A 13,910-nucleotide genomic window follows, 5' to 3' on the forward strand; every position below is an offset into this window, starting at 1 on the left:
GAGATGAAAGCTGACATCACTTATTATGTCTAGAATTTTTGTTGGGCTTATGTGAGCTCTATAGAGGGAGTTGCAGAGCCGTGGACAACAAGGATATGCTTTTGTACACAACATGAATATTATGTATGTTTTGACTAGTAAACCACGTTCTAAGTTTTATGTTTTTGCTTAGACTTAAATAAAGTTTAGCTTGCATGTTATTATTGGGTGGATTATGTGATAAAGTGTATATCCAAGTAACATATAAGTATTTTATTTTAGTTATGCGTGAATGCATGTAAGTCCACATGATAGCCTATAGAGTTTAGGCACATAAATGAACCCTGTGGGTGCAATGCATAAATGAGTTGGTTGCATAAGAGTGTGATTCATGTTATGAAAGTTTAGATTATATGCATTATGATATGTGAGTCAAAGTGTTTGTTAGTGTAGTAAGCCATAAAATGCATGCATATGCAGGCTCACAGTCGAGCTAGGTCATGTGCTAGGAAGCATGTGGTAATTTAATGGGTAAACATACTCATCACACACACTTGAGCCTTAAAGAGGCATAACTCAGGGTCGCCTTGGAGTGGATGCAGGGGTGTGAGTGAGTTAATGATACCTTCAAGTGGATGGAGAAGTATTGGGGTACAGTCTAGTGTGACATCAGAATGGGTTATTCTGAATTGAACCTAGGGCTTAGGAGCCCAATGCTCACTACATCGAGTTTAGTAATGAGCCACAATCATAAACACGTAGTATCCCATTTGAATCTAGTCCTACTTTGGAAAAGGTAAGGGTATACACGACTGACTGACCATGTTGTATTTTTTTCTGAGAGCAAAAGTGTCTCCTGGTTTCCAGTCGTTAGTTGTAGAGAATCGAGCTATCAAAAAAGCCTAGGTAGGTAGTCCTTCCTTTGTACACTAGGAATCAAGATTCTGCATGAATCACTGTGAGGTTTTCACGACCTCAGGCTGCTCCAGTAGGTAGTTTAGACCCTTTATATCCTTGGAGAAATAAGATACACAAATAATACACTCCTCGTGATAGATGAGTTGAAGTAAGTCCTGAGAGTGTACCCTCGGGTAATGAAAGATGGACAATGTAATAATGTGTTCGGGTGTTTCGTCACATTATATTTTTAATTTGTCTTAATATGAATTTCATGTGTATCTGTCAAGTTTGCATGCATTGATTATCATATTGGGCGTAATTGATTTCTATGATGTTGATTACTAATTTCTTACCGGTGAATAAGAGAGGTTGTGAATGCTTGTATGTCAATTATGGTTATAACCAGTGAGGTTGACCTGTGGGGATGGGAGGCTCGAGGCTCTGCCAGATTGCTGACATAATTTTTCCAAGACTCCCTACTAGATATTAGATTAGAATTGAGACTTCCATTAATTTGAACATTTGTTTAAATGTAATCTCTTATCGGTTTTTGAGACTAATTTATAATTTGTTATTCATTTAATTAAATGCATGGTTTGATTAAATTCATTATAGTCTTGTAGGTGTGTGCTTGAGATTGTAACTCGCTCAATACTTGAATTGGTTTTCAAATTAATCTAAGTCTTTCGCTCCATCCTAAAAGCATTAAGTGTTTAAAAGAAAAATTCCTGAATTTTTCTTATTTAAAATTGGAGCGTTACACGCGGCACAGCCCATGTCAGCCCGCTTCCTGCACGGCCGTGCCAGAGGCCCGGTTTGGGACCAAATATACTAGTCCCGGCCCATGGGCTGCCCGGTGCCCACCTCTAATTGGCGGTGGGCCGGTGGCTACGACGAACGTTCAACGTGGCAATCTGGTAATTTCACTAAACTAGAGGGGAATAAGTCGTTAGTGTCATTATCGCTCACTTCTACAAAACTAGAGTGGAAGAAGAAAGTAACCCGCGGAAAACCAGAGAGAGAGAGAGAGAGAGAGAGAGAGAGAGAGAGAGAGAGAGGATGGCTCTGCAGTGGGTGGTGCTCTCGTACGTGGTGGCGGTGGAGGCGTTGCTGGCCATCGTGGTGACGCTGCCTTCTCCCAAGCCCATCAAGGACCACATCGTCTCCCTCACCTCGCGGTTGCTGCAGCCATCCATGGGCATCGTTCCCTTCGCAGTCTTCCAACTCATGGGTTCCTTTCCTCCCCCCTTCCTCAAATATTTCTTTCATTTTCCGGATCCGCGAACGAATCGACGCTGAATTGAGTTTGTTATAGCCAATTGATCAAATGTTTTTCGTCGGATTGATTGTATTGATGCGATTCGAATCAATCTAATATTTGTGACGGTCGATGGTGTTTTTAGATATCTATTGGAAGAATGAGCACCGCTTGGCCTGCGCGTCCGAGGCCTGCACCGCCGCCGAGTGGGATCGATACGAGCGGACGGTGAGATTTTCTTTCTCGTCTCAATTTCAGATGTCAAAAACTCAAGGAGGATTGCAGTGTTTTTGTTTTTTTCGTGTGCATTTGGGTTTTCTTTCGTTTGCATATAATCGATTTTGCAAGTTCTGGTTGTGTTATCGGTGTTGGAATTTGCTTGAGAATCGTCATGTTCTTTGAGTTTTGAAGAAATGTTATACGTCGGTAACTGATCGAGGCGATGCTAGTTTGTTTGGTGACGGAAGAACGGTTTAACTGGATTGGTTTCCGCTTTATGGTAAGATCACACACGTTTTCTTTTTATTTGAACCAGTGTAAATGATGAAGTAGCGGCCATTTCTTGAGTTAGTATGTTGAAGGGTAAACACTTTAAGGGGAATATTGAGAGATGAAATGATTACCTTCTGTCGTGGATAGGGGTTCAATGCTCGAAATATTTGCATTTATCAATGATATAGAACACTTGGAAATGACAAAGCACAAGTTTATTGCATTTCACGGGTAATAGAATGGAAATTACCCGTGTTACTTGGATCACATGGTGTTAAAATGTAAAACTGTACATATATGTATATATACAACAACAACAACAACAACTAGGCCTTCATCCCAAAACAATTGGGGTCAGCGATATGAACCAAAAAAGAAATTCATTTTGGGTCTTCCACATGAATCCTTTTCCTCCAATCATTTCTATCCAACGCCATGTCCTCGGTGAGGTTCAAAGCATTCATATCCTTTCCTATCATCTCCATCCAAGTCTTCCTAGGCCTACCCCGACCTCTTTTAACTAATATATTTTCCCATTTCTCCAACCTTCTAACTGGAGCATCATTAGGCCTTCGCTGAATATGTCCAAACCACCGTAAACGATTCTCTCGCATCTTATTTTCAATGGGTGCAACACCTACCTTCTTACGTATCTCTTCGTTCCGAATCTTATCTTTTATTGTATTTCCACACATCCATCTAAGCATCCGCATCTCAGCTACACTCATTTTTTGAATATGATGTCTCTTGGCAGCCCAACATTCCGTACCATATAGTAAAGCGGGTCTAATAGTCGTCCTATAAAACTTATTATAATAATATTATATTATATATATATAAATACATTTTTCATTTATTTTTTTTCTGTAATTTTTTTTCCTTTATTTTTATTTTTTGTCTTTATGTCATCTAGTTCAGTTTGAACTAGAATGACTGTTGCTAGTCAAGTCCTGTCCAGACTTGACTAGCAATAGAGCTGTTGGACTGACACAGTCCAACAACTCTTAATAGAGCTGTTGGACTGACACATTCCAACAGCTCTAAATAGAGCTGTTGGACTGTGCCCAACAGCTCTATTGAGTCCTCTTTCAGCTGTGTATATAAAGGGGTGCAGCCCCTCTTGTATTTTACTCCAATGCTTCTTAAGCAATTGGTTTTTCATATCAATAAAGAATACATTTTTATTTTTATTTTGTTTCCAGTTATACCCTTTTTAAGGGTTATGCTTTAGTGTCATTCTTGACACTTGCTCTTGTTAATCTAAGCTCGTGTTTCGAAGATCCCCATTTCATTTCATGGTATCAGAGCCGCGGAAGTACTAAATCTTGAGGAAAAGCTGCATCGGTTTCCGTGCCCGTTTGCAAAAGTGTTCGCCACTTGAAGAGAAGTGTTTTATCACTTCATTGGAGAAGATTTCACATCTTGTTGTATTGTTTTTTTTTTTCTTTTTAATTTTCCTTCTTGTTTCTCTTCTATCCCTATTCTTTCTCTCCTTGTAATCGATGGATGACAATGATAAAGTCACCATCATGCCTATGAAACTAAGCGATACGAACTATGTAACATGGGCTTCAATCATGAAGCACCATATATGGGGAAAAGGCTTATGGGGGATTGTGGATGGTTCCGATTCGGAACCTAAGCTATCTCTTACTAAAAAGGAGGGAGATAAAGAGGTCCCTCTATCGGAAGAAGAGAAAATCAAGGCTATTGCCTCATACGAGAAGAAATGGAAAGAATGAAGAATATCTCATGCGAAGATAATGTCATGGCTTATCAATAGCGTTGACATTAAAAAATGCTCAAGTCTTGCCAAATTTGATCATGCCGATAAGGCATGGGAATACCTTAAGAATATGTATTCCCTTAAAGATATTGCACACGTGTGCAACCTCCAAGAAAAAGTTCGAATGATGACACAAGGAGACAAAACTATTCGTGAATATTACAATGGGTTGTCCGAACTTTGGGAAGAACTTTCCCTTTTAGAACCAAAGTGGCATTGTGCCGAAGACATCGAGCTTCGTCAGAAACAACTCGATGCTGAACATTTTTACCAGTTTATCACTGGATTAAGGCTGGAATTTGAAACCACTAAATCGGCCCTACTTCACCGGGGAAAAATTCCTTCTATTGTTGAAACTATTGAAGAGTTAACAATGGAAGAAAATCGTCTCTGGAAAGGTTCTTTAAAAATTGAAGATGATTCCGTTTTAGCCGTGTCTAGACCAGGGAATCATGTTCGATCATATAGGCCTCCTCACTTTAACCGACAAAATGGTGACTATGATAAGAAGAAAGTTATTTGTCATCACTGTCATGAATCGGGACACTACAGGCCACAATGTCCCAAACTTAAGGAGCTGAGAGAAAAAAGAGCTGCAATTGCTGGATCGGAGCCTAAAGATTAGGATGCACCAGTTTCCCTGGCCCAACTAATGGAGATTCTTCAGCCTCTCATCAAAGGTGCCTCTTCCTCATCTGAAGCTTCAACCGGCGCAGCAGCCTCATCTTTTTCTGATCTAGGTAAAATTTCTTGGCTTCTTGACTCTGGTGCATCTTTTCATATGACCCCAAATAATCAAAGTCTATCCAAATGTGTTAAAAATAAAACAAGTGTGTCAAAGGTCTTTACTGCTGATGGGACTTCTCTTGAAATAGAAGGAATAGGAAATTTTGAAAAAATTTATAAAACAAAAAAATTTTTTATTCCAGAAATTAGACATGTTCCCAAATTAAATTTAAATCTTTTATCTGTATCTCAAATTTCTGATTATGGGTGTAATATTTCTTTTTCTTCTCATGGTTGTTGGGTACAGGATCGCCAGTCAGGCAAGCTGATTGGGGAAGGCCATAGAGAAGGAGGATTTTATTACATGGATTTTTTGGAAATGCCGAAGAAAGCTTTTTGTTATAATATTCAAAAAATAGAGTTGGAACTGTGGCATAAGAGACTTGGTCACCCACATATAGCCAAAATCCAACATTTTCCAAATCTAGGGAAATTTTGTAACTCTGAATCATTTGATTGTAAAGATTGTATTCTCGGCAAAATGAAAAGATTACCATTTCAGAACAAAACCTTTTTCTCTTCAAGACCACTTGAATTAATACACTCGGATGTTTGGGGTCCTGCACCAGTAATTTCTAAAGGAGGATTTGTTTACTATGTTATTTTTGTCGATGATTTCTCCCGACATACGTGGATTTACTTTCTCAAACATAAGTCTGAAGTATTTTCATACTTTCAAACTTTTCATAATATGGTTAAAAACAAGTTTCAAAATGATATTACTATTTTTCGCACAGATTCAGGGGGAGAGTTTTTATCCACAGATTTTCAAAATTATCTTAAATTGCATGGCATCACACATCAAAGATCTTGTCCTTATACACCTCAACAAAATGGACTGGCAGAACGAAAACATCGCCATATTATAGAAACCACTAGGACTTTATTAATAGCAAATCAAGTCCCGAAAGGCTTTTGGGCAGAAGCTGCCTTAACTGCCACCTATCTCATTAATAGGATGCCATCTTCTTTGTTACAAAATATCACTCCCATTGAAAAACTTATGAGCATTTCTCCAGACTACTCTAGACTAAGAATATTTGGGTGCAAATGTTTCATATTTACTGACAAAAATGATAAACTTTCCCCTCGTGCGATTCCCTGTGCCTTTTTAGGATATGCTGAAAACCAGAAAGGTTATAGATGTTTTGACTTCAAAAATAATAAACTATATGTGTCTAGAAATGTTTCCTTTCTTGAAAAGGAGAGCTTCTTTGATTTTAGAAAATTAAAAGACGTCACTGAGTACTCCTTTTTGCTAGATCTAACATCAACATCTGATGAATATGACCTTGACTGTAACTTTGATGATGATCAAAGAATTATTGATCTTAATGTTGAAAATAAAGAAGTTCATAGAGATACTAGTATTCAATATTCCAGGCGACAAGAGTCTAATCCTCCATGTGCACTTGAGAAATATTCTAACATTCAAACTAGACAATCATCCCGAATCTCGAGGCCTCCAGGAAAGTTTGTATCATACGAGTCTTTCTCACCCACATATAGGGCAGTTATTGCATTAATTCACTCATATGAAGAACCATCCACATATTTTCAAGCAAAAAATGATATCAAATGGATAGAAGCCATGAAAGCTGAATTAGATGCACTTGAAAAGGCTTCTACATGGAATATTCAAGATCTTCCTCCAGGGAAGAAAACTATAGGATGTCGATGGGTTTATAAAATTAAAACCAAGAGTGATGGTACTCTTGAAAGATATAAAGCCCGTTTAGTAGCTAAAGGTTATGCCCAAGAATATGGGATTGATTATGAAGAAACCTTTGCTCCGGTGGCTCGTATGACTACTGTCCGAACCTTAATTGCCTTAGCTTCTATCAAAAAATGGTCTATTTTTCAAATGGATGTCAAAAATGCTTTTTTAAATGGAAAGCTAGTTGAAGAAGTATATATGGAACCCCCTCCTGGTCTAAGTATTCCTAAGGGTAAAGTCCTTCGCTTAGAAAAAGCTCTTTATGGACTTAAACAAGCACCAAAAGCTTGGTATGATAGGTTTAGTCGTGTTATGATTGATATTGGTTTTCAATTCTGTTTAATTGACACTGCTTTGTTTATTAAGAATTCTGATGCAGGGATCATTGTGCTTCTTCTCTATGTGGATGATATGATCATCACCGGAAGCGATAAACAGGGAGTTGAAACAATCAAAACACTTCTTAAATCTCATTTTGAAATGACTGATTTGGGCTTGTTGAGATATTTTTTAGGCATTGAAGTTGCTTATTCTCCTAGAGGATATTTATTATCTCAGACTAAATTTGCTTTTGATATTGTTTTCAGGTCTGGTATTACTGATGATAAGAAAGTCGACACTCCAGAAGTTGTTAATGTTAAAATGAAGATTGATGATGGAGAACTTCTTGCAGACCCTACTCCTTACAGACAGCTTGTCGGGGCACTTTCCTATCTATCCATTACCAGACCAGATATAGCACATGCTGTTCATACAGCAAGTCAATTTCAACATGCTCCTACTTCTGTTCATATGGGAGCAGTCATGCGTATTATCAGATACATCAAGTCCTCTCTTTCACGAGGACTTTTCTTATCTTCCTCCTCTTCTCTTGATTTAATTGCATATACTGATGCTGATTGGGGAGGTGATCCCAATAACAGACACTCAACCACTGGCTTTTGTGTCTTTTTAGGGGAATCATTAATCTCGTGGAGGTGTAAAAAGCAGTAGAAGGTATCTCTCTCATCCACCGAAGCTGAATACAGAGTCATGGCAACCACGACCATGGAAGTAGTTTGGCTCCGACGACTGCTTGCTGACATGGGAGTTGAAGCAACAAAAGCTTCACAAATGTGTTGTGACAACAAAAGTGCGATCTACATTGCCAGTAACAGAACATTCCACGAACGCACCAAACACATCGAAATGGATTGTCACTACGTCAGAGAGGAATATCTACACGGGATAATTGATCTGCCATATGTCACTTCAGAATATCAGTTAGCAGACTTCTTTACAAAGCCTCTCGCTGCTCCCCGATTTCACTTTCTCTTAGACAAACTTTCGCTCATTGTACCGTAAGTTTGAGGGGGAGTGTTAAAATGTAAAACTGTACATATATGTATATATAATAATATTATATTATATATATATATAAATACATTTTTCATTTATTTTTTTTCTGTAATTTTTTTCCTTTATTTTTATTTTTTGTCTTTATGTCATCTAGTTCAGTTTGAACTAAAATGACTGTTGCTAGTCAAGTCCTGTCCAGACTTGACTAGCAATAGAGCTGTTGGACTGACACGGTCCAACAACTCTTAATAGAGCTGTTGGATTGACACATTCCAACAGCTCTAAATAGAGCTGTTGGACTGTGCCCAACAGCTCTATTGAGTCCTCTTTCAGCTGTGTATATAAAGGGGTGCAGCCCCTCTTGTATTTTACTCCAATGCTTCTTAAGCAATTGGTTTTTCATATCAATAAAGAATACATTTTTATTTTTATTTTGTTTCCAGTTATACCCTTTTTAAGGGTTATGCTTTAGTGTCATTCTTGACACTTGCTCTTGTTAATCTAAGCTCGTGTTTCGAAGATCCCCATTTCATTTCACATGGCTACAATATTCTCTTTCAAACTGATGATGGAAAACACGAGTCATCAAGGTTGGTAAGAGAAGGAATTAACCAAGTAGGCATACAGGAATATCTCGAAAAACACTAGTCATCATTATTGTTACTAATATATAGGTTTTCTTCCCAGGTCTCCTTTTCCTTCCCTCTCAAATTATCATACCTCACCTACCCAATGAGGTCACATCAACTTCTTCAACAGAATTTGATGATGATCTCAAGTGGCAACACAAGTATAAAAAACAATTCACAGAAGCAATATAACTTCATTGCCTTGTTCATAGACAATGTAGGAACAAGTGAACAATATCTCGGATGCAGGAAAAACATGTTTTCACTATGTCAGGTCTTCCTGCAAATACATACAAGAAAGACCGCTGTGACCAAATAATTCATAACACAAGATATGTCTGGGATAACAAGGACCACAAAAAGAAATGCTAAAATGAAACAGGTTCCTAGAGATACTACAATAAAAACACGGTGAATAACAATAAAACCTTATAGCAGAGGCACATTCCACAATTGAGCATGGTTGGAACCTGCACTAGTTATACACAAAGAATGCATCCATTGTTACTTAAAATCATTTGCATGACCCGTTGAAGAGAATATACAGATCAAATCATCAAAGAGGGCAAGGCTAACAGAAAGCCACTGACTATCATGTTCGTGAATCACCCAAGAGAATACGCCCTCAGAGAAAGCCCTTATTGCCCCACAACATGCTTCAATATGAAAGTCCAACATGCACAAAATCATCAGGGGAAACGACCACCAACAAGGATCCATATACACAACCCCCATTTCAGCAATGCAAGTATTCCACCACACTATCTAATTGCCACTATTGCATATATTCCATCAAGTAATTAAACTAACAATATAGCTTTTAGATTACAGTTTTATCAAATAATCATGACAATGTTACACCATCTACTTCTCTCCACCTCCACGGTGTTCCCTAACAATAACAAAGGAATATTAAAAAGATGATGATGGTGATGATTTTTTTGAAAGAAATAATAATGGTGATGATGATATAGAAGTTATTTATCACTCAATGCAGATAGACCATCTCCAAAGAAGCAATTCCATTTGAATAAAGACGACAATAATGAAGACAATGAAACTCAATGATAGAAAATAGCTATGAGATTCTCTATATAAAAAAGAAACAAACATCAAATTCTTCATGATTCCTTCCCCAAAAGAAAAGAAAAGAAAAGAAAAGAAAAGAAAAGAATGAGCGATCCAAATTTAGACGATGAAGGATGAAAAGAAAAAAGGGGAAGTCCTAAATTTGATATCGGGCAAGGCAGCAAGCGGATGTCGATGAGGAAGGTGCCACCTTCGTAGGGCATCTCGAGGGGGCTGGTGATGGTGCCACAGAGGTGGGTGAGGCCATCGCCATGGAGCTTGATGCTCACTCCCAATGTCTCCCTGTCCCTCTCGATATCCACCAACTCCTTCTGCACGTGAGACGTATCAATGATCTTCTCCTTCCCAACCAACACTAACAATGAGAGAGGGAAAATGGGACCATAGTTAGGGGCGGAGCCTTGCAACCGCAGGGAGGGCGGAGAGAGAGAGAGAGAGAGAGAGAGAGAGAGAGAGAGAGAGAGAGAGAGAGGCAGAAACCCGATTTTGGTTAGAATATGAAGTTTTTTTTATCAGTTAGAGTTTTGATTTTTTTTAATGTCATGAATTAGTGTAGTTTATTAGTAATTACTTCTTTTTTTTTACTGTGTGTTTGTGCCCATCCTAATTTAGATTCTTGGCTCTGCCCCTGCACATAAACTAAGCTAAAATCACAATTAAACTATTTCCACATAAACTGAGCTAAAACCACAACTAAACTATTTCAAAACTACTAGGAGGCAAGGAATAACGATTCCATGGAGGGCAATTTTTTTATGTACACTGACTCTATTGTCTAAAACCTAAATTAACCAAAATGGAACTAAAATCCCCTTTTACTGTTTGTTTTCGAAAACCAAAGAAGGATACTTAGGAAATTCCCAAAAATCACAAATGCACGACTTAATCTAATTACTTTGTAAATTTCCCGTTCACTCGGTAATCAATTGCAGAAAGGGAGAAAAGAAAGTGATTTGAGAGAGAACGCGACCTATATACACTCAGCCAGTGTTGTGAAAAGTGTTGAGGCGTAGCGAGGTGTTAAAATATATATATATATATATATATATATACATATACTTATATATATACATTCGTATATATACAAGTATATGTATACATATATGTATATATATACATATTCTAATTTATTGAAATACCCGATAGGGGTATTATTGTAATTCTGTCATTGTACCTTTCTTTTTCTTTTTTATCTTTTTCCTTTTTCTTTTTTGCTTTTTACTTTTTTATCTTTTTATTTTTTCACTTTAGGATGACCACAAGGGGCCCCACTCTTGTAGTCGTTGGGGCCCCAACGGTCATATTTTTGACCGTTGGAGCTCCCAACGACTACAAGGGAGCCCCCTTGTAGTCTCTTCTTTAGAGCCTTCCTCCTCTATAAATAGAGGAGGTGTTCTCCTTCTCATGTATGGGTTTTATACCCCTCTCTCTTCTCTTCTTCAATAATATCCAACTTATGACTTTAAGTCATTTCCATATTTGAGAGTTTTTGTGTGTGCACATTTGGTGTTTGTGTTCTTGGCTTTAGTGGTCACTCTTTATGAGTGACATTTGCTCTATTGGTGCTTCCGCCTCTTTTCATTACATGGTATCAGAGCTCGGTTGGTGATTGGGCTTCTCTTTTGTCATCTTGGAACGCGTGCCTCTCAAAGTTCTTTAAGAAGAGAAGAATATTTGGTGCCGATGGAACGTGACTCTAAAGTGGAGCTCTCTTTTAAGCTAAATGGGTCCAACTACTTCATGTGGGCCTCCGCTATGGAAAATCACCTAAGAGGTAAGAAACTTTGGGGTTTTGTTATGGGAACTACTCCCGAACCCTCTCTTGTTCTCACCAAAATTGAAAATGAGATTGAGAAGGCTTTAGATGGCGATGAGCGCATCAAAGCCATTAATGAACATCAATCCAAAATTGAGGATTGGGAAAGTAACCACGCCAAAATTTTGGCATGGTTTATGAACAATGTAGATCTTAAAAATTGTGCTAATATTGCCAAATTTAGAAGGGCCAATGTGGCTTGGTTTTTCCTTAAGGGTATGTATACCCAAAAGGATCTTGCTCGACAATTTTTTTGTCAAGAGAAAATCCGTTCTACCAAACAAATGGACATGAGTGTCTGGGACTATTTTAGCTCTCTAACCCCCCTTTGGGATGAGCTTGCTCTTCTTGAGCCTAAGTGGGTTGCTCCACAAGATATTGAGCTAAGAAGGGAACAAATTGAAAAGGAGCACTTTTTTCAATTCCTTCATGGTCTTCGCCCGGAATTTGAACAAGTAAGGGCATCTCTTCTCCATAGAAGCAAAGCCCTACCTATTGAAGATGCCCTTGCCGAGATATGTCAAGAAGAAACTCGACTTGGTTTGAGCATTAAGAGTGATGATGTTTTGGCCGTTACTAGGCCCGGATCTAATGTTAAAGCATATAGACCTCCCCACTTTAACAAAAATAACTATGGACCTAGAAAGGGGATTATATGCCATTATTGTAATGAACCGGGGCACATAAGACCGGTTTGCCCAAAGCTTAAAGGAAAAGTTGCCGCGGTTGGAGAAGATTCTCCAAAGAAAGAAGAAAGCACCAAAGAAGGAGATATCAAAGAAACTCTAAATCACATCTCCGAAGTTCTCCAACATCTACTCAAGGCTTCTCCTTCAACATCCGGGGCTGCCATTGCCTACTCTTCATCTCCTCCAGGTATGTGGATACTAGACTCCGGTGCTTCTTTTCATATGACATCTCATAAAAATTCTCTTTCAAATATTTTTTCCGAACCTATATCTTCTTGTGTTTCAACGGCCGATGGTACATCATTAAAAATTGAAAGTATTGGATCTCTTAATTTTAAAAACTTTTTTGTTCCTAAAGTAAGAATCGTTCCTAAAATAAATTTAAACCTTTTTTCCGTATCTCAAATTACCGATCATGGATGCCAAGTCTCTTTCTCACCCAAGGATTGCACCGTGCAGGATCTCCAGTCAGGGAAGCTGATTGGGCAAGGCCATAGAAGGGGTGACCTCTATTTTATGGATTTTTTGACTCTTCCATCTAAGCCATCGTGCAATCTTGTAAAGGACAAAAGTATTGGAATATGGCATGAGAGACTTGGCCATCCAAATTTTGTAAAAATGTCTCTTTTTCCGTTTTTGAACAATACTTGTAAAGACAATCACATGACTTGTAAAGATTGCATTTTTGGGAAATCTAAAGCTATTCCATTTCCACAAAGAAGTTACTTTACCACTCGGCCATTTGAACTTATTCATTCCGATGTGTGGGGACCTTCCCCTATTTTGTCTAAAGGTGGTTTTCGTATTACGTGGTATTTATTGATGATTTTACTCGATTCACATGGATTTACTTCCTAAGTCGTAAATCCGAAGTTTTTTCCTTCTTTAAAGAATTTCATGCAATGGTCAAAAACCAATTTTTGGGAAATCTATCTATTCTTAGATCCGATTCGGGAGGCGAATATATGTCCAATGATTTTCAAACCTATTTGAAAGAAAATGGAATTTTTCACCAACGTTCTTGCCCCAACACTCCGCAACAAAATGGCCTTGCGGAAAGAAAGCATAGGCACATAATAGAGACTACAAGAACATTATTAATCTCAAGAAACATTCCAAATTTTTTTTGGGCCGAAGCGGTTCTAACCTCTTCATATCTTATGAATAGAACTCCTTCGTCCTCCTTGAAAAATCTTTCTCCATTTGAAAAACTTTACAATATGTCTCCCGATTATAAAAGACTAAGAATTTTTGGATGTAAATGTTTTGTTTTAACCCACAAGAATGATAAACTTTCCCCTAGGGCTATTGAATGCATTTTTTTGGGATATGGCGAAAAACAAAAAGGATATCGATGTTTTGACATACTTAAAAACAAGCTTTATATCTCTAAAGATGTCACATTCCTTGAAGAGGAAAGTGGTTTTTCGC

General features: G+C 38.0%; 1 protein-coding gene across 4 annotated transcripts in view; it reads left to right on the forward strand.

The window, feature by feature from the left end:
• The first annotated feature begins 1,889 nt into the window (after positions 1 to 1,889).
• Positions 1,890 to 13,910, forward strand: part of LOC149841339 (uncharacterized) — a 31,885-nt gene continuing 19,864 nt past the window's right edge. For all 4 annotated transcript variants that reach the window (XM_090003768.1, XM_090003772.1, XM_090003770.1 and 1 more), the window contains exons 1-2: positions 1,890 to 2,110; positions 2,283 to 2,365. In XM_090003768.1, the coding sequence (XP_089859894.1) occupies positions 1,939 to 2,110; positions 2,283 to 2,365 (255 nt within the window). In that variant the 5' untranslated portion in view covers positions 1,890 to 1,938. The remainder of the gene's footprint in view (positions 2,111 to 2,282; positions 2,366 to 13,910) is intronic.

This window comes from Nuphar pumila, chromosome 4, assembly GCF_984573655.1.
Source record: "Nuphar pumila chromosome 4, dmNupPumi1.hap1.1, whole genome shotgun sequence".
Lineage (NCBI taxonomy): Eukaryota > Viridiplantae > Streptophyta > Magnoliopsida > Nymphaeales > Nymphaeaceae > Nuphar > Nuphar pumila.